Source organism: Nicotiana tabacum, chromosome 19 (genome assembly GCF_000715075.1).
Source record: "Nicotiana tabacum cultivar K326 chromosome 19, ASM71507v2, whole genome shotgun sequence".
In the NCBI taxonomy this organism is placed as follows: Eukaryota; Viridiplantae; Streptophyta; class Magnoliopsida; order Solanales; family Solanaceae; genus Nicotiana; species Nicotiana tabacum.
In genome coordinates this window covers 90391855-90412765 of record NC_134098.1, presented here as the reverse complement: position 1 = coordinate 90412765, position 20911 = coordinate 90391855, and the positions used below count along the sequence as shown (strand labels likewise).

Here is a 20911-nt window from a genome sequence, read left to right as displayed (position 1 = left end):
ATTGGAGAATTTGGAAAAGCCGGGATGAAACATACGAGCCGTCGCAAAGCATTTAGAAACGTTTAACTGCTCAGGTGCATTGCATCCCCAATGTGCGATTACCTATCTGTAAATTGCTTTAAAACTGACCAAGTTGTTGTGTGTGCAAGAGACAGGTTCTGTTTTAGGTGGTTAGTTTGTTGGCATCCTGGCAAGTCACCCCTATAACACCAGATCAAAGTGCAAGGCAGTCATGACTAGCAAAGAATCGGACACGGGTGTTGTCGACCCGCCAAGGGAGATTGTAGAATCGGAGTCTGAATTGAAAGAGGAGGTCTACAGGTTGAAGCATCAAATGGCAGAAATGTATCAAGCCTGGGTCAGGGGGCATCCTCCACCTTCATTCCCCGCTAACTACCCAGAAAATCCCGCTTTCATCCCACCACTGTCACAAGCCCAAGATCCCATTACCATTGATCTTTCCCCTCAGCACGCACTAGGCTTTACCCCTTATCACCACTACCCTGGCACCTCGTCCCAAACCTTTCATGCTCCACCAGCCAAAACAACCGCATACCCTGCTCCGACATCCGCTCCTGTTTTCGTAGCCCCTCCGCGAGCTACCCTTCACAGATCTTCTAGTGTACCCGCATTCCAAGCTCCAGATACCCAATATTATGTTCCGGAACCAACTTTCAAAGTCGCGGATCCTTATTCCCATGCCCCTCACTTTGAACCTCCTGTCGAAACTGAGAAACCATCCCGGAATGTGGAGCAGGACGAGATGTTCAGGAAAGTGAAGAGTCTAGAGCAATCTTTGAAGAACATGCAAGGGATAGGAAGCCAAGTAAGTGTGGCTTACAAGGATTTATGCTTATTTCCGGATGTCCAACTGCCCGCTGGGTTTAAGATGCCCAAGTTTGACCCGTACGATGGACATGGAGATCCCGTGGCCCATTTGAGAGGCTTTTGCAGCAATATGAGAGGCGCATGTGGGAAAGATGAATTATTAATGGCGTATTTCAGTCAGAGTCTGAGTGGGGCAGCTTTAGAATGGTACACCTGCCAAGACACTAGCAGGTGGTACACATGGGATGACTTGGCTCAGGCCTTTGCTCGACACTTTCAGTACAATTTAGACATTGTCCCGGATCGCCTATCTTTGACCAAGGTAGAGAAGAGGCCCAATGAAAGCTTTAGGGAATATGGTTTCAGATGGAGAGAACAAGCTGCACGAGTCTACCCTCCGATGGAAGAAGATGAGATGGTCGAGTACTTTCTTCAAGCCCTAGAGCCCACTTACTTTGGCCATTTGATCTCAGCCATAGGTAAGTCCTTCAACGATGTGGTAAAGATGGGAGGAATGGTGGAAGAGGGACTCTAGTCAAGCAAGATCATGAGCTACTCTGCCATAAAAGCAACCACACAAGCAATTCAAAGTGGCACTGGAAGCCTATTAGGCAAAAAGAAGAAAGAAGATATTGCTATGTTTGTCTCCGGATTGTGGCGTGGCCCAAGGGGTCCGCCTCACCAGTACACCCAAACTCAACCCCGGTCTCAAACCTACACCCAAGCTCCATATAATTCATCTCAGCATTATTTCCTACCATAAGACCCTCGATATTCTGTCGAGCTACCCCAATACCATGTTCACCACGCACAATCATATGCTCAACCCCCTCCCTACCTGCAATGGCGTGCTCCAACTCCACAAAATCCTTATACGCCCCCACAACAGTACCAAAACCCTACTGGTCCAAGTTTTCGACCAAGGCCAGATTACAAAAAAGAGAGACAGCAGCGGAAAGAAACCTTCACCCCTCTTGGAGAGTCCTACACCAGTTTGTTTCAGAGGTTGAGGCAGTTGGACGTTTTGAGGCCGATTGAGCCAAAGATACCAAATTCGCCTCCAAGGAACCTTGATTACTCCCTTAGATGTGCGTATTGTTCTGATGCCCCGGGGCACGACACGGAGAAGTGCTGGCATTTGAAGAGGGCGATCCAAGAGCTTATTGATACAAATCAAATTGTGGTCCAGAGCCCGGAAGCGCCAAACATCAACCAAAATCCTTTGCCGGCCCATGCAGAGACACATATGATCGAGATAATTCATAAGGATGGGGAGCCCAAAAACTCTTCCAAGTCTGTCATGATGATCCGGGCTAGCGAAAGTAATCCAATCAAAGCTCTAGATTATACAAAAGCAATGTCCTTGACAGTTAAAGGGGTGTCGGAGAAGCCAAGCACGCTCAACGTGAAGCCATCTGTATTGGTTGTGAAAGGTCCTCCGGTTGATGTTGAAGCGAACCAGGAAAAGCAAAAAGTGGTCGTGCCTGGGGTACCGGGCAAGCCTGTCATAATCATGGAAGGGGCTCGTGTTACCCCCGTTATTATTAAGCCAGTGACCCAGTTACCAATGGTTGACACAAAGGCCGTCCCGTGGAATTACAAACAGGTGATAGTAACATACAAAGGGAAAGAAGTAGAGGAAGAAGTCAATGGAACCGGAGGAGTGACTCGTTCTGGGAGATGTTTTACCCCAGAAGAACTGAGGAAAACCAAGCCATTTAAGGACGGCCACATCCCAGTAAAAAAGCCGGTCACCGAAGAAGAGGCTGAGGAATTCCTGAAAAAGATGAAAATGCAAGACTATTCCATTGTAGAACAGTTGAGGAAAACACCAGCTCAGATCTCTCTTTTGTCTTTGCTGATACATTCAGATGAACACCGCAAAGCCCTGATGAAGATTTTGAATGAGGCCTATGTTCCTGATAAGATCATGGTGAAACACTTGGAAAAGATTGCTAACAAGATTTTTGAAGCAAACAGGATCACTTTCTCAGATGATGAACTTCCTATAGAGGGTACAAAACACAATCGAGCTCTTTATCTCACAGTGAAGTGCGAGGATTCTGCTGTCTCAAGGGTACTAGTGGATAACGGTTCCAGTGCAAATATTTGCCCTCTGTCCACTTTGCAAAAGTTGAAGATTGGCACTGAAAGGATCCACATTAATAATGTATGCGTTCGAGGCTTCGATGGAGGAGGGAAAGATTCTATTGGTGATATAATGCTCAGGTTGTCAATAGGGCCAGTAGAGTTCACTATAGAGTTCCAAGTGCTAGATGTGGTTGTCTCCTATAACCTGTTGTTGGGCAGACCCTGGATCCATGCTGCCAAGGCAATCCCGTCTTCTCTGCATTAAATGGTAAAGTTCGAATGGGACAGGCAGGAAATAGTTGTGCACGGTGATGAGAACTTATCTGCTTACAATGACACAATCATTCCATTTATTGAAGTTGAAGATGATAAAGGGCCTTGGGTTTACCAAATGTTCAAAACAGTGTCTGTCGAGAAAATTCCCGAAAGAGAATGCACTCCAGGTCCGAAGATACCATCCGCGTCCGTCATGGTAGCAAATGAAATATTGAAGAATAGTTTTCTGCCGGGCAAAGGTCTAGGTTCATCTCTGCAGGGTATTATGCATCCGGTGTGTCCACGCAAAAGTTTCGGTACATTTGGTTTGGGATTCACACTCACAGGGAAGGACGTGAAAAGGGCTAAGAGTTTGAAAGGAAAGGCATGGTCACTCCCTAAACCTGTTCCACATATCTCCAAGTCTTTCGTCAAGTCAGGGGTCGCCAAACGCCCAATATCAGTGGTCCCAAAACCTGTGGTCGACTTTGATAAAGAGCTGATCAAGAGGTTCCAGAGTCTGTTTGATGAGGTTAATATGGTCGAAATCGGGGAAGGTTCCAGTAATGCCGATGTGCAGCTTGTTGGGCCAAATGTGAAGCTTAGCAATTGGAAAGCTACTCCTCTCCCCATTCGGAAGGAGTTTTGGTAGTTTGCTTTGTTTTCTTTCTGTTATCTGGGTTATTCCAGGGTTGTAATCCAGATTTTTCTTAGTTTTTGCTTGTTTCGATGTACAAACCCTTCTATCCTCTTATTTTCAATGAAATACAATTTCCTGTTTTCCAATTAGTCCTGATAGCGTTTCATTTTTGTTTTTGCTTTTTCTCTCTGTACACTTTTTTTTATGCTGGTTTCAATGACATGACATGCATGAGGAATTTTCAGCCAAATCTTAAAAGCCGATCTAATTCTGAAATAACGATCCAAGAAGTAGAGGGTGATGATGAAACAGAATATGATGAAGAAGCGGCATTTGAGGAAGTCAGTAGAGAACTAAAACACTTCGAAGAAAAACCCAAGCCTAATTTGAGTGAAACCGAAGCAATCAATTTAGGAGATCAAAATAATGTCAGGGAAACCAAGATAAGTGTGCATCTGGAACCGCAAATCAAGGAAGAAATAATCAAAACACTGTTTGCATACAAAGATGTCTTTGCATGGTCGTATGACAACATGCCGGGTTTGAGCACTGATTTGGTAGCACATAAATTGCCAACTGACCCTACATTCCCTCCTGTCAAGCAAAAGTTAAGAAAGTTCAAGACTGACATGAGTGTGAAGATTAAAGAAGAAATCACAAAGCAACTGGAGGCAAAAGTCATTCGGTTCACTCAGTATCCCACTTGGTTAGCTAATGTGGTGCCAGTACCAAAGAAGGATGGTAAGACGAGGGTGTGTGTTGATTATCGTGATCTCAACAAGGCAAGTCCAAAGGATAACTTTCCATTGCCAAATATCCACATTCTGATTGATAATTGTGCCAAGCATGAGATCGGGTCTTTCGTGGATTGTTATGCGGGATATCACCAAATCCTGATGGACGAGGAAGACGCAGAAAAAACAGCATTCACCACGCCATGGGGGACTTATTGCTACCGGGTAATGCCATTCGGTTTAAAGAATGCTGGGGCAACTTACATGAGGGCAATGACTACCATATTTCATGACATGATACACAAGGAAATTGAGGTTTATGTAGATGATGTGATCATAAAGTCAAAGAAGCAGTCCGACCATGTTGGGGATTTGAGAAAGTTTTTCCAAAGGCTCCGCAGGTACAACCTCAAGCTCAATCCGGCGAAATGTGCATTTGGTGTCCCGTCGGGGAAACTATTGGGATTCATAGTCAGTCGACGCGGCATCGAGTTGGATCCCGTCAAAGATTAAAGCCATCCAAGAATTACCACCACCAAAGAATAAAACTGAGGTGATGAGCCTGCTCGGGAGGTTAAACTACATCAGCAGGTTTATTGCTCAACTCACGACAACTTGTAAGCCCATCTTTAAGTTGCTAAAGAAGAATGCTGTGATTAAGTGGACTGATGAGTGTCAGGAAGCATTTGATAAGATCAAGAAATACCTGCTAAACCCCCTTGTGTTGGTCCCGCCAGAACCTGGGAGACCTTTAATCCTTTATTTGATGGTCATGGATAATTCTTTTGGTTGTGTGTAGGGTCAACACGACATTACGGGCAAGAAAGAGCAAGCCATTTATTACCTCAGCAAGAAGTTCACTCCTTATGAGGTTAAGTATACTCTTCTTGAAAGGACATGTTGCGCCCCGACTTGGGTGGCACAAAAGTTGAAGCATTATCTGTCATCCTACACTACTTACCTTATTTCTCGCATGGATCCTCTAAGGTATATCTTTCAGAAGCCTATGCCCACTGGGAGGTTGGCAAAGTGGCAGCTTTTACTCATAGAATTTGACATCATCTCTGTGACTCGGACCGCGATGAAAGCCCAAGCCCTAGCCGATCACTTGGCCGAGAATCCGGTGGATGAAGTATATGAGCCACTGAAGACTTATTTTCCTGATGAAGAAGTGATGTATGTTGACGAGGCTGATCATGATGAAAAGCCAGGTTGGAAACTCTTCTTTGATGGAGCTGCTAATATGAAAGGTGTCAGAATAGGGGCTGTACTCATTTCTGAAACAAGGCATCACTACCTCGTAACAGCTCAACTTCGATTTTATTGCACTAACAACATGGCTGAATACGAGACATGCATTCTGGGTTTGAGGCTAGCTATAGACATGGGAGTTCAAGAAATATTGGTTTTGGGAGATTCAGATTTGTTGGTTCACCAGATTCAGGGAGAATGGGAGACTCGTGATTTGAAGCTCATACTGTATCGACAATGTCTGCATGATCTTTGTCAACGATTCATGTCGGTAGAATTCAGGCATATTCCCAGGATTCATAATGAGATTACCGACGCCTTGGCTACTCTGGCGTCAATGTTACACCATCCGGATAAGACTTATGTCGACCTCTGCATATCCAAATCCGTGATCAGCATGCCTATTGCAATGTGGTTGAGGAGGAACTTGATGGTGAGCCTTGGTTCCATGATGTCAAGGAATACATCAAATCGGGGGTATATCCGGTATATGCCACAGGCGATCAAAAGAGAACCATTCGACGTCTGGCTAGTGGATTTTTCTTAAATGGGGGAATATTGTACAAGAGAACTCCATATCTAGGATTACTAAGGTGTATAGATGCTAAACAAGCCTCGACTATCATGGCCGAAGTGCATTTCGGGGTTTGCGGGCCACATATGAGTGGGTATGTCTTGGCGAAGAAGATTCTTCGAGCAGGTTATTATTGGCTCACCATGGAACGTGATTGCATCAGCTTTGTTCGCAAATGTCATCAATGCCAGGTGCACGGTGATTTGATTCATTCCCCGCCATCTGAGCTGCACACAATGTCGGCACCTTGGCCCTTTGTTGCTTGGGGCATGGATGTCATTGGACCGATTGAGCCGGCAGCGTCAAACGGGCATAGGTTTATTCTGGTGGCCATTGATTACTTTACCAAGTGGGTCGAAGCTATAACTTTCAAGTCCGTGACTAAGAAGGCAGTGGTAGATTTTGTTCATTCAAACATCATTTGCCGGTTTGGAATTCCCAAAGTAATCATCACAGATAATGCTGCTAACCTCAACAGTCATTTGATGAAAGAGGTATGCCAACAGTTCAAGATCATGCATCGAAACTCCACTCCGTATCGTCCTAAGGCAAACGGAGCTGTTGAGGCTGCTAACAAGAACATAAAGAAGATACTTCGTAAGATGGTGCAAGGTTCTAGGCAATGGCATGAAAAGTTACCTTTTGCTTTACTGGGTTATCGCACTACTGTTCGCACTTCAATAGGTGCAACTCCCTATTTACTGGTATATGGAACCGAGGCAGTTATACCTGCGGAAGTTGAGATTCCATCCCTGCGGATCGTTGTTGAAGCTGAAATTGATGATGATGAGTGGGTCAAAACCCGGCTAGAGCAATTGAGTTTGATTGATGAAAAAAGATTGGCGGCAGTATGCCATGGTCAATTGTATCAGAGAAGAATGGCAAGAGCATACAACAAGAAGGTGCGTCCCCAAAAATTTGAGTTGGGTCAGCTGGTATTGAAACGCATCCTTCCACATCAGGCTGAAGCTAAAGGCAAGTTCGCCCCAAACTGGAAGGGGCCTTTCATTGTGACGAAGGTGTTGCCCAATGGTGCTTTGTATTTAACAGACATAGAAGGTAAATGTGTGGATATGGCCATCAATTCCGATGCAGTCAAGAGATATTATGTATGATTTCTTTGCTTATCTTCAATCGCATTTTGTACTGAGCATGTTCAAAATTGGAATGACGAAGGCATTTTATTGTGCTATCCCAAACACTTTTATCATTTGTTACCCCTTTTTGAGCCTTATTTATTTTCTTTCATACCCCTCTTTTGGAGTCAGAAGCAGAATTAGAAATATAAAAGAAAAGAAAAAAGAAGGAAAAGATAGAAGCAAAAGAAAAAAGAGAAGGAAAAGAGAAAAACAAAAGAAAGAAAAGAGAAAAGAAAGGAGAAAAAAATAGAAGCAAAAAAAAAAAACTTTTACTAGTTTGAACTACGTTTGACCTGATTCCTTTTAAGGATACGTAGGCAGCCTTACACGGTTCGGTCCCATCAAAATAAAAATCCAAAAATTCCCCATATTCGAAGAAACTAGGGCAGAAGTTTTAGTTTTGTAAAAAGATCTGATTCCAAAAGTTGTAATTTTGAAACCCTTCATTTTAAATTATTTTGAGCCTGCATGCCACCCTTTCTTTCTAACCCTGTCCAAAACCTACACTACAGTCCAAAGAAAGACCTTCTGATCAACTTTGAGGATGCCAAGTCAAGTGAGATGGAGGTATTATTTGCATCATGGGTAGCACCTTTGTTCACGGGCACGAGGAAAAGTGAATAAATGAGAGAGTCTTATTGGTGAAAACCCTCACGGGCACCGTAAGGCGGCGGTGAGTTGAGAGATGGACAAATGAGAGAGGCTCGTTGGTGAAAATCCTTCGGGTCACTACAAGTCGAAAGAGGTTGGTGACTTTACGGAAAAGTTGGATCGTTGAAAGCCCGGGTTTTGAAGTATGAAGACATGACATGAACAGAAATGTGATTAGTTGGATGGATTAGGCTGATCAATCCGAAATGCATGTCATGATCATTAGAGCCAGCTGATTCATTCAGATAAGTCTCTTTTCAATTTTTCTTCAAATAGTCATCTCAGTTTTTCTTTTTATTCCTAATTCTCGAAGTCACTTCGCTTCGTTTCTTTTGGGTCTATTTTTCTAAGTCTCTGTCAAATTAGTCTTTTGTTAAGCAAGCAAGAAAGGACTTCAAAGCTCATTACCGGCTTTTTATTTGCACCAAGCGATTTGGCCAGGCACATTCCAAGTGACATGGTTTAGAATGAGCAATGCGATGGTAACTGAAGTTCAGGTGGTCAAGTGATTCGTGAATTTGTAGGAAATGCAAAGGTTCTACAGTTGTCAGAATGAAAGTGTTATACGACGAGTTGAGTGTAAGGGATTCAAGTCATTTAGATATTTTGTGTTCGAGGTCCGATTGAAAGGTCAAACAATTCTTCGTAGCCCGAAGAAGCTAATCAGAATGAAGCAGGATAGTGGCAGAAGTAGACACCTTCAGCAAGGATGCCGCAAACTAACCGCCACAGTTTCAAACTAACAAAATTTTCTTTGTTTTAAGCAGGGGAAAGAAATCTTGTCTGCTTTGCTAGAAATCCCCCATGAGGAAAGTATGTTCCAGATAAGTTCAGTCTTAAGTTTTCAGGACCCTCCTGGATAATGGGATCTAATTTTAAGTTTCAGGACCCTCCTGGATAATGGGATGCAACAAACAATCAATGAATGTTCCTGGTACAAACTGGGGCAGAAAATTTTCTCTGTTTTGCCTGTGTTGTCATGATTGCAGGCGCCCACCTGGAGAACGAGGGAATTCATTTCAAGTTTCTAAGTTACCAGGCGCCCACCTGGAGAACGAGGGAATTCATTTCAAGTTTAAGTCAACATCAGGCACCCACCTGGAAAACGAGGGAATCCATTCCAAGTTTTTAAAGTTAGCAGGCGCCCACCTGGAGAACGAGGGAATTCATTTCAAGTTTCTAAGTTAGCAGGCGCCTACCTGGAGAACGAGGGAATTCATTTCAAGTTTAAGTCAACATCAGGCACCCACCTGAAAAACGAGGGGATCCATTTCAAGTTTTTAAGTTAGCAGGCACCCACCTGGAGAACGAGGGAATTCATTTCAGTTTTAAGTCAGCAGGCGCCCACCTGGAAAACGAGGGAATCCATTCCAAGTTTTTAAAGTTAGCAGGCGCCCACCTGGAGAACGAGGGAATTCATTTCAAGTTTCTAAGTTAGCAGGCGCCCACCTGGAGAACGAGGGAATTCATTTCAAGTTTAAGTCAACATCAGGCACCCACCTAAAAAACGAGGGGATCCATTTCAAGTTTTTTAAGTTAGCAGGCGCCCACCTGGAGAACGAGGGAATTCATTTCAATTTTAAGTCAGCAGGCGCCCACCTTGAGAACGAGGGAATTTATTTCAAGTTTTAAGTCAACATCAGGTGCCCACCTGGAGAACGAGGGAATTCATTTAAAGTTTTAAGTCATCGGGCGCCCACCTGGAGAACGAGGGAAGCCATTTGAGGATTCAATTCAAGTTAGAAGTAGCAGAAGCTCGCCTCAAGAATGCGAGCTGACAGTCCGAGATGACCAAAGGAAGAAGTCTCAATCCAGAATTAATAAAAAAAAAAGAGGAAGTGAATCCAAAATGCGGAAGTAGATGAAAAGATATGGGCTGCTCAAGACATGATTGAAGTCGCAAACTTTGCATGTCCCATCTTGATCCGAAAAGCTGAAGAAGAAAGAACTAGCACCTGCAGTTAGCAAGCATCGAGGTTCAAGTCAAAAGTCCGCATGAAGAACCATTCAAGACTCAAGATCACGCTTCAGAGGACTCATAGATAGGAATCTTGTAACTCGTAGCTGATACGCTCAGTTAGTTTATTTTTCATTTTGACTTTGGTGTAATAGGGAGCTCAGCAAGAAAGAGCAGCAGCAACAGCAACAGTGAAATCACAACTTCTCGGTAGTTCCAGCTACCAAAAATTTCAGAACTACACAGACCTGATTCCTCCATAGCCGAGGATATGTAGGCAACCTCGGAAGCAAGGTTCGGTCAAACGTTTTCAAAATGCTTCCATGGAGTATACAAACGGTCAAAAATCGCTCGTATTTGCTCAATGTATCTTTGCCCGAAAACTCTTCGTGTTTTCAAGCAAAGAGGGGCAGCTGTGAGCACGTGATTTTTGCCCGACTAAAATATTCCTATAGAAATTCACAAATAGATTTTTTTTTTCTCTTTTTTCTTAATTGTTTTTAGTTTTATAGAATTTGTAGGAACTTTAGTTAAAAGTTCCTTGCATTTAGTTGCATATTTAACATGCTAAAATCATAAGAAAAATACCAAAATATCTAAAGTATTTCGTGCATAATATTTTAGGTCTAGTTGCATTTAGGATTTAATTGCATGAGTTAACTGCATTATTAAACAAAAATCACGAAAAATATGAGTCGTTTTTACATTTTTTTTAGCTTTAAATTGCAAATTAGTAATTCTTCTTTTATTAGTCTAAATTAATTAATTATGGTAAAATAGATAACTAGGTTTATTTCTACAAATTAGATTGATTTAAGACTTAATTTAGGTTTTAATTAATTTTATTAGGATTTAAAATCAAGAAAAAGAAAAGAAAAGAAAAGAAAGAAAACCCGTTTTGGTCTCAAATTTGGGCCAAAACAATTTTGGCCCAAACAATTACCCGAAATCCGCCCAACCCAACACCTACAAACCCCCTCACCCGGCCCAGCCTCGTCACTTAACCGAAACGACGTCGTTTCGTTAACAGCGATCTCAGCCGTTGATCTCCTTTGATCGAACGGCCCGTAACTCCCCCAACCCTTATATCTGTCGGATTCCCCCCCCCCCTAAAAACCCTTCAGACCCCTCCCATTTCCCTCTCTTTTCTTTCGCTCACCCAAACCCTAGCCGCCCCCAAACCCCTCGTCTCTCTCTCTCTCAAACTCACTCCAAACTCTAGCCGCCCAGAATCCCCACGCCGGCGGCACCACTCCAAATCCTCTCAAACTCGTACCCCATAACCCTCATGCCCTCCTAATCCCTAATCCCCCATCAATTTCATCAAAAACCCCACCAAAATTAGCGAATCTTAGATCTAAAATTCCAGAAAAACCCCAGTCTCGTTTATTTCTAAATTACTTTGGTGTTTCTGTTTATTTTAGTTCAAGACTCACATGCATCGAGTAATCTTATTGAGAGCATTTATTCTAGGCTAGTCTCGACCCGTTTCGAAGTTACCGGAGTCCGGTCCTTTCATCGATTCGCGGCTAGAGTTCATCATTCCCGTTGCCCGTCGGGTTGTTTCGTTTACTCATTTCTTTAGCGTTTAAATTAGTATTCTTTTTCCTCATTTATTTCAGCTCTGTGTTTTTCTTGTTTGTTTTTGTTTTGTTATTTTTCCTTCTTTTTCTTTTTTCTAGTTGGTTGATTAAGCTTCGTCGTTAATTGCATGCTCAATTTGTTCAACTAATAAACTGATTTAGATTAATTAAAAGTTAAGTACTTAGTCAAATCTATGATTTTATTTGAAATATGGCATTTGTTGTTTCATTTCTTTTGTGGGCTATTTTCTTTAATGTCGGATTTGGGCTTGGTCTTGGGCCATTTAGGTCATAACATTTGGCCCAAACCTAAGCAGATAGTCTGCTTCTAGAAGTGGCAGCTGGCACTTTTCAGTTAAAAAAAGATTCCCTCCCCTCGGTTATTTTTCCCTGAATTCACGCTGACAGAATAATCACACACTCCCTCTCCCTCATACAAAGGACACTCTTACCTTCTATAAAAGAGGACTCTTCCTCACATTCTAAAGGGAGGACACAAAAAAAATGGGGATTTTGCATATTCACTCACAGAGATACACACACAGAATTGACTCTGTATTTTTTTCATCTTTTTCTACTCTCATCTCATACGGATTTTGGGTCATTTTCTAGATTTCTGGGTTTGAATTTGAAGCTGTTGTGTTGTTGGTTTTCTGCTGCTGTTTTTGCTTGCTGTTGCTTCTGCCTAGTTTCTTTTCAGAGATTTATTTTCTACTTTACTTATCTTTGCTGCTCTAAGCTGGACTTCGCCAAAACCAGTGTCTCATTTTTCTGTTGCTTTTGTTCCAGTCCAGGTATTTCTTTGAACTTTAGATTGCTAGTTGGATGGAAAATGTATCTCTGATGGAAGACGCATGTGGATAATGAAGTTAATGGAATTAGTTTCGTTCAGCTCTAAAGCTTTGTTGCTTTGTTTCTGCTTTTGGTATTTTGTATCCCTATTGTCGTATTCTGTTTTAAAGTTTACATAAGAAGAAACATAGATTTATTGCTTATTCATTTATGGTTGTAATCAACCAATATATAAATAACGATGAAGTTGTCTCCACTCCTCGTCATTTTAAAATGCTTTGTCTGTCAAAGACCGAGTACACTGAGAAATAAGGACATGAGGTGAATTCATAAATAACTGTATGTGTTATTTGGACATTGTTCGAATTCCTTGGATTTTGAACTTTGAAATTCTGTTTGTCTTTTTTTGTTATGCAGAATTAGTATAAAATGAACCTGTAATGACTATATTTTGGGGTTTTAGTGATTAGCGAAATTCGTACGCGGGTGACTGTTGTTTGCATAGATTTTCTAAGAGTCAACTAGCTCTTTTATCTAGCATATAACAGGAACATGAAATTAGTTTTAGATTGGGGGACCTTGTAGTTCATAAATGCCAATTGCTGAATCCCCGTGATTTTGAGTTGAACAGAGTTCTTAGACCATGAATTGTGTTTGTCTGGGTCACCATGCCTAGCACTCTGTATCAGTGGATTTGTTACAGAAGCCCAAACTCTTTGAAACATTGTAAAGTCTCTTTGAAATCACTGTATGCGCATATGAGTTTTTTTTATATAAAAATGACTACCAAAGCAATTCTAGTAATTCTAATGTTTTTCTCCAAAATAACTTTGTTAATAATCTAAAAGGATGAACTACTCTCCACATATGAAGATCCATGAATTCTAGACTTCACACTTAATCCCGATCATAGAAAGAAATACCAATGAATATCGTAGTTTGCTTTAGGAACGAATAATCAATCATCGTGACTATGGGTACGGCTCCCGTGGCATAGTCATGATACGTAAACCCCAATTCGAGCGTGCATTTCACGTGATTCGACCTTACAACTTCAAATAATGATAAAAAATAAGCAGTTCATAAATCGCGGGTACATTTCATGTGGTGTGGTTTGCAACGTGTGCCAAAATGATAAGTGTACGACATCGTGACTTGTTCCAGAAATAATTCCATAAATAATTAAAAGCGGTTAAAAAGTAAAAAATACACAATAGGCTTTTAAAACATGTATTAAATCAGATAATTAGGCCAATTATTAATAGTTGAGCGACCGTGCTAAAACCACGGAACTCGGGAGTGTCTCACACCTTCTCCCGGGTTAACAGAATTCCTTACCCAGTCTTATGTGTTCGCGGACCATAAATAGAGCCAAATTTCCTCAATTTGGGATTTAAAATGAACCGGTGGCTTGGGACACCATAACTTATTCCAAGTGGCGACTCTGAATTTAATAAATAATCCCATCTCGGATATTGTCACTTTAATTGGATAAACTTCCCTAATATCCCGTTCGGGAAAAAGGAGGTGTGACATACAATATAGAGATAAACCCTAGTGTTATTAAATGTTGATTTGAACAATCAATTTCCCTAGTGTTATTAAATGTTGATTTGAACAATCAATTTTGGATCACACGACAAGTTGCAGCTGACTCGCTTGATATACTTGCAAGACTCGAACTGCATATATAAGCAAGTGCCAAACTGTGCCATTTTCTGTTATTTTGACATTTCTGCTTTATTAGTTATTACCCCCCATGTTCATTTAATTAAGCTGCCTACTATTTCCGGTCTCCATTTGTTTCACTAGCTTGTTATATTTAGGAGGTTTTTGGATTTAAATAATAAATTTGCAAGTTCTATAAATCGGCAGTATGAATTATTTACAGAATTGGGTTCTTATAAGGTAGTTACGGTACAATTTATATTATCGGGGTATATAATATGAATCCATGACCAAATGTTCCATGCTTTTCACTTTATTAATACTACCATATGTACCTAGCTATAAATTTATTTTGTTAAAAAGAAAATTGAAAGAAAAAAAAAACAGGCCGAAGAAGAAAAAGAAGGGAAAAAATTAAAAAAATAGCCAGATTTACAATTGGTAATTGAAAAATAGCCACAGTTTTAAAAATAATCGAAATTTAGTCACGTTTAAAAATCCGAAAATATTCCAGCATAATATGCTGGAGTTTAATTTTTTTACATATGAGCTTCTAGCATAATATGCTGGAATTTCATAATGGGATGCCGTTCCAATATAATGTGCTGGAAGTTTATTTATACGCAGGAGCTCCATAATCCAGCATATTATGCTGAACTTTCCGTGTGCTGGAATTCCAACATAATATGTTGAATGTTTATACGCAGGAGCTCCATAATCCAGCATATTATGCTAAATTTTTTTGTGTTTCAATAAATTTTGATTATTTTTTAATGATTTTATAAATATTAGCTATTTTTTAATTGGCTAGCCCACGCTATTTTCACGAAAAAGAAACCGATAACTCGACATTTATGGGCTGGTGCTGTGGCAGTGAATGCTCTTAAACAGGTCCAAGCCCATTTATTTTCCCAAAGTATAATCCTTATGAATTTGGTAACTGCCCATCGCGAAAAAAGCGAGTGTCCAGCTCTAGGAACTACAGTCCAATTTGTTCAATCACTTTCTCTCTCTTCTTCCTCCCCATTTCTTCCCAAGGTATGTGATTTTTCTTCTCTTCGAAATTTCCCATTCTATCTGCTATGGCTCTCTATAAATACTGATTTCTTGCGAATATTATGTAAGTGTACCATTCTCTCAGAGCATTCTTGTAGAACAAAGCGTGTTTCGAATTGCATGACGAGTGCTTCAGAGCTATTCTTCACTAGGAGGTCTCGTTACGGCCGAACCGATCCCGAATTAGGGTCCGATTCATTGCCGGGTCGAATTTCTCACCACCACAGCATTCACAATCGCCGCCGTCATCATCACAACCACCAGCAAGGCGGCAATAATATCCGGCGTGATCGCCTCGATGCCAGCGATTGTGAACCTCTGCACCGCTCTCCTCACCGCCCTAGACGTTTCGCTCCTTCTGTAAGAGTTTGATTTTTTTTAATTATATGTATAATGATAATATAAAAAAATTTAGGTGCTGCTTTATCTATTGTGTTGCGCTGGCATAATATATTCGACCAGAGCTTCTAAATTGCGTACAGCAAGACGAGAGTTTGAGTCACAGTGGTCAACATACATATATTAAATATTAGAATTTCTAAATAGCTGAATCCAGATGTTGTTTCAGCGTATCCTTTCCTTTTTCCTTTTCCTATTATCGGTTTTTAACTCTAATTTCTTGCCTGGGTTAGTTAGATTAAGGAAAGGGGGAATGAACTAAATACGCCTCAACGGCACTGAATGTAGATAATACACAAATGGTTCACCGCCTTAATATGATATTTTCTGATGGGGTAAGCGGTCGCTTTGACTGAAGGACTGCTGAGATTGTGTCGCAATAAAAGATAATACTTTTAATTGGCATCATATGTGCCTTATCGTACTTCCGAACACAGCATATGATGATAAATGTAACAACTAAGCTTTAATCCCAACTAACTCTTATATGGATCATTTGCTTTCATCTTTTGCTATTTACTTCTCACAAGAGGCAATTTCTCTCTTTCCAATCAATCTCTGCAATTTATGGCAACATCTTTTAAGGTATTAGCGCGATTTGGCGTGGCAGTGATATAAATCCCCCGTCAGATGAGTAGAGCAATGTGATACGACAGCTTGTATATAGGTGCAAGCCTGGTATTGCTTAGCTGAAATTCAGAAATAATAGCTGTTGCTTAGTGTAATTGTTCACTATTTTGCACTGGATTAGCTTGATTATAAGATGCTTGTCCCGTGATGCCCGTAATATTGCTGGTTTGTGGTACTTCCCTATGTATGCGCGACATCTTTAAGTTGCTCTCTTCAATGATTCATTCATCAACTTTTATACGTTTGGTAAATGGTATTGTATGTATGGATTATTTTAGCTCATTCATCGTGTTGTTACGATTTTAGTGCCTGACTATATTGCTCTTTGTGCGTTTTGTGATACCGTGTATTTTTAGTGCTGTATGTTTAATTTAATGTACTTGCTGATTCGAGGTGCAAAAATGTGTTGGATGTGAGCTTTCTGTATTTTTTTCAGCTCGTTTTACTAATAGGATTTGATTTTTGAAGGTGACCTAAAACATTGGTGCTAATTAATATGATCTTTCACAATTTAGGAGCGCGAATCTATTTGGCTTGACTCTGGGAGTAGCCATGCTGCTTCAGAGAACATCAGTCATGCAGAAAACGGTAACAGGATACGAGATGGGATGAGAACCTCTGGTAGTGAGCGACTCCCTGGTGCTGTACTACTTGCAAGGGAAAGGCTTTTGCAAAGGTTGAGAGGTGTAACCATATCTGGAAACAGGTTGGTGCTTTGAATCCATGAAGCCAGATAGCTTTGTTTTTTTAGATAAGTAAGAATCCATGATACCCAATAGTATGTACTTTTCTGGGTTAAACAGTTGCAGTTAATGCTGCATGTTCAGAATTCAACCTTCAGAATTTAACATAGATTTGACCTTTTTCATAATTTTATCATAATTTTAAATTAAAAAATCAACTTGTTTGATTAAAAAAATCCAGCGATGTTTTTTTTCAAGAATACAAATGCTGAGATAGGTAAGAGTATGTTTTTACGTGGATAAACTCATTATAAAGCAGGCATGAATTTGCTTGGGTCTTGATGAACTTGAGTTCTCATCTGATTCCTAGAACCAATTGTCTTGGGTCATTAGGATATGGAAAATGAGCTAGTGTCAGAATACAAAGACTAGAGATGAAAGTTTCCTGTAGTGAACGGGCTTATAATGGATATGATTATTATGATGTCTTGCTCCTTTTACACAGTTGCATAGTGCTTATTAAGAAGTCTTAGCTGATTTTACTGACCCTTCGTAGTCTCTGTCTCTCCTTGTTTGTATAGGTTAAAGGACATGTTTTAGAATGTGACTTCACCGGCAGATCTTACAATCTACAGTTTTGGCTTTCAACTCCATACTGGTTTTCTTGTAGGAATGATTTTTCACAAATGTTTGTAAATTTTTCACAAATGTTTGTAAGTTGCTTTGATGGTACTCATGATAAGATTTAAGTTATGGAAAACTTATTTAAGATGGAAAGCGTATCCTCCTTTCTGTTTGGCACGAGCAATTTGGCACTTGATATCACTCAAAGTTGGTCAATCAACCTGTCTGTTTTAGGATGTGCTATGTTGGCTAAACTTGGTCCTTGCATCCTGTGTACCACTTAGAACTTCTATGTTGAACCAAGGAAACTTTTAGTTCACTGCTTCTTTAAAATATCTTAATATTCACTGTCAGTTTAAGTGGAACTTTAAAAGTATTGCATATGGTCTAGTTGATTGAATGTTGATATTGGCTTCTGCTAGGCGAAGTAACAGGAGCCCAACAAGCACCCATCGCAACAACGTCACATTTGAGGATGATTTCAGGCTTGCCGATGCTGGTGATTGGGAAACAGATACCCCCGGCACGGATTCTTTGTGGAGAGAAAAAAACAAGAGACCCCCAGGTTTGAGTCAAGAAGCCGTGGAGTTACTGCATATTGGGGTTTTCAGCAACTCAGACAAGGGAGATGAAGAAACACATGCCACGGCGGTACTTGAATGTAGCATATGTCTAGATGCTTTTCTGGAAGGAGACAAGCTAACATGTTTACCATGTGGGCATAGGTTTCACCCTTGCTGCTTGGAACCCTGGGTACGGAGTTGTGGGGATTGCCCATATTGTCGAGGAGCTATACTTGTGACTTCTTGTAGAACCAAAGAAAGGTCGTGATCTCCTTTTTTATTACTTTGACTTTTTGTTGTTTGAATGGTAGTTTTCCATAAAATGAGTAGAACAGGAACAGGACTTGAATAATTTATTCTATGGACTTTTTGTTTCATTTTGATCTTACGGCCAAGAGAAGTTCTTGTACAAAGTGACGACTACTTGCATTCCCCTAGGAACACCATAACAGACATGTATGTTTGATGCTTGCCAAGAAACTTGTACTTATTTGAAGAGACTAGTCAAAGTGAAATGTCCTGTCGCTTCTTTAACTTGCTAACTAGAGAAAATAACATTTTTTATATCTCATAAATGTGGGCCATTCTTACAAATGTGCACTCTTACAAATATCTCTTGATTAGGCAGCGCCAAAATCTGTTGCTAATTGTGTTATTACACTGTAATTCATTTATACTCGCATTAGAATAAACAATTATTTATACTTAGACCTGATATCCTGACATGTGTTTTTCCATTCTTGATGGAGTTCATGAAGTGTTGTTTTTGAGGAATTCATCATAAGTTTCGTGTAATTAATATCGTCATTGTTTGAATTACTCAGATTCCAAGTTTACCAAAAGATTTTAGACGAGAAATATATGCGTTATTTCTACTTGTAATCACTAAGTGTTGTTTAGAACAGGACTACAAGTCTCGTACGTCAACAGCCCATGGCGTGATGAAGGCGATAAACAAAGTCTTGTTATGCGATTCATTTTCTTCACGAAGTTAGAAAATTATGTGATTGATTATTATTTTCATAGATTTCTCGATTTTCCTAAAAGATTTTCTAGAAAGTAATTCTTCAGAAATTTTCCTTTGAATGAATTCACTGAAAATTAAAGCGACGTTTTGGGTGGGGGTGGGGGATACAAACAATATAGCCAACACTACTGTTGTACACCACATTGGAGCTTTTTAGCTACATCATCAGCAACAACGTGAACTTTGAGAATTAGTGTAAGTTGCGTTAGTCATGAGTTGGGTTTTATTGCTCCATTTCCAAAGGGAATACGCAATGATGATGTTGGCTTCTTTGTTTATGTATAGAGTTATCCCCGGAAGTAATTTAATTTTCTGTAAATAACTATATATCACTTCATGAGATTTACTTAAAGCATAAAAAATGATATTTATATCCCCCATAGACGATGAAAGGAGGCGCAAAGGAAAACACGATGTACCTTGATTTGAACATATTTTTATGTACGTTACTTGATATAAAATATATATATGACATCTGATAAAGTCTTTGATTAAATTTTGAGACTTGACATCATGATGGAGATCATGATAATGAGAGTAAAGTTTCTTATAATTTAATCTAAATTTGTTCTTGATCCTAGGATTATTAATTTGGACATTAGTAATCCGGTTAGATCAATATTTATGTGATCGTCTTTATTGGATAAAGATTAGTTGATCTCATTAACTAAATCACATAGATAGATGATGCATATAGAGATATGATCATTGAACCGACTCATTGGATAATTCCTAATGGTTAAAATTATCATAAACTGTCAATATGATATTCTCTTGAAGAATGTGATGTAAGAGTTTCCTTTGACCTGAGATCGTCATAGTAATTGACAACTTATTTATTATGCTTTGATACTAGACACCTATGGCCATAGGGCGATAGTTGAAAGGATATTGGGTACGATTAAATTCTTGTAGAAATAGTGATTGATCAAGATGAAATCTGTCAACTCTTGGTAATGAGTTTAACCTCCATGTTGTCATGAATTATAAACAACCAAACTAAGACCTTGGCCAGGGCAATTGGATGAAAGAAGAAAAGAGTTTCTTAGGTCATTCAATGGTCGATTATATCACACCTCCTTTAACCCGAGGGATAGAGAGTTTTTCTAATTTAAGTGACATTATTCGAAATGAGATTATTTATTTAGTTCAGAGTTGCCACTTGGGATAATTTATGGTGTCTAAGTCACCGGTTTATTTTAAAATCCCAAATCGAGGAAATTGACTCTATTTATAATCTGCGAACACAGAAGACCGGGTAAGGAATTCTGTTAACCCGGGAGAAGGTGCGAGACACTCCCGAGTTCCGTGGTTTTAGCACGGTCACTTAACAATTAATACTTGGCCTAATTATCTGATTCATTACATGTTTAAAACCTATTATGCATTTTATCTTTTACCGTTTTTATTTAAACTGCTTTTTAGTATTTACGGAGTTATTTCTTGAATAAGTTACGATGTCGTACACTTGTTTGTTCTTGTACACATTGCAAATCGCGTCATTTGAAACGCACCCGCGATCTATAACATGTTAATTTTATTATTTGAAATTATGGTCGAGTCACATGAAACGCACACTCGAATTGGGGGATTATGTATCATGACTATGCCACGGGAATCATACCCATAGTCACGATAAATTATTATTAACCGCGCCTTAAAAAGCTACGATGTTCATCTATTATTTTTAAGCTACTTTGAGATTGTTTTGAGATCATGATTTATGATAAAGTATTGTTGTGAAAAGGCATATGAGTTCAACACAT

The 20911-nt window shown here is 39.9% G+C and overlaps 1 protein-coding gene across 1 annotated transcript; it reads left to right on the top strand.

Annotated features, from left to right (window-relative positions):
* The first annotated feature begins 15069 nt into the window (after positions 1–15069).
* Positions 15070–18633, top strand: LOC107812356 (putative E3 ubiquitin-protein ligase RHY1A). The gene is made up of 4 exons (XM_016637418.2): positions 15070–15201; positions 15289–15579; positions 16764–16954; positions 17978–18633. The coding sequence occupies exons 1-4, from the start codon at positions 15091–15093 to the stop codon at positions 18384–18386; spliced, it is 1002 nt and encodes a 333-aa protein (XP_016492904.2). The 5' UTR covers positions 15070–15090; the 3' UTR covers positions 18387–18633.
* The last annotated feature ends 2278 nt before the right edge of the window (positions 18634–20911 follow it).

What these genes read in the sequence shown, in the direction of transcription:
- LOC107812356 (XM_016637418.2), top strand. Translation starts at nt 15,091, where the DNA reads ATGAATTTGGTAACTGCCCATCGCGAAAAAAGCGAGTGTCCAGCTCTA. An exon ending in CCTCCCCATTTCTTCCCAAG is followed by an intron (nt 15,202 to 15,288) that starts GTATGTGATTTT and finishes ATATTATGTAAG; the next exon opens with TGTACCATTCTCTCAGAGCA. An exon ending in GTAACCATATCTGGAAACAG is followed by an intron (nt 16,955 to 17,977) that starts GTTGGTGCTTTG and finishes GGCTTCTGCTAG; the next exon opens with GCGAAGTAACAGGAGCCCAA.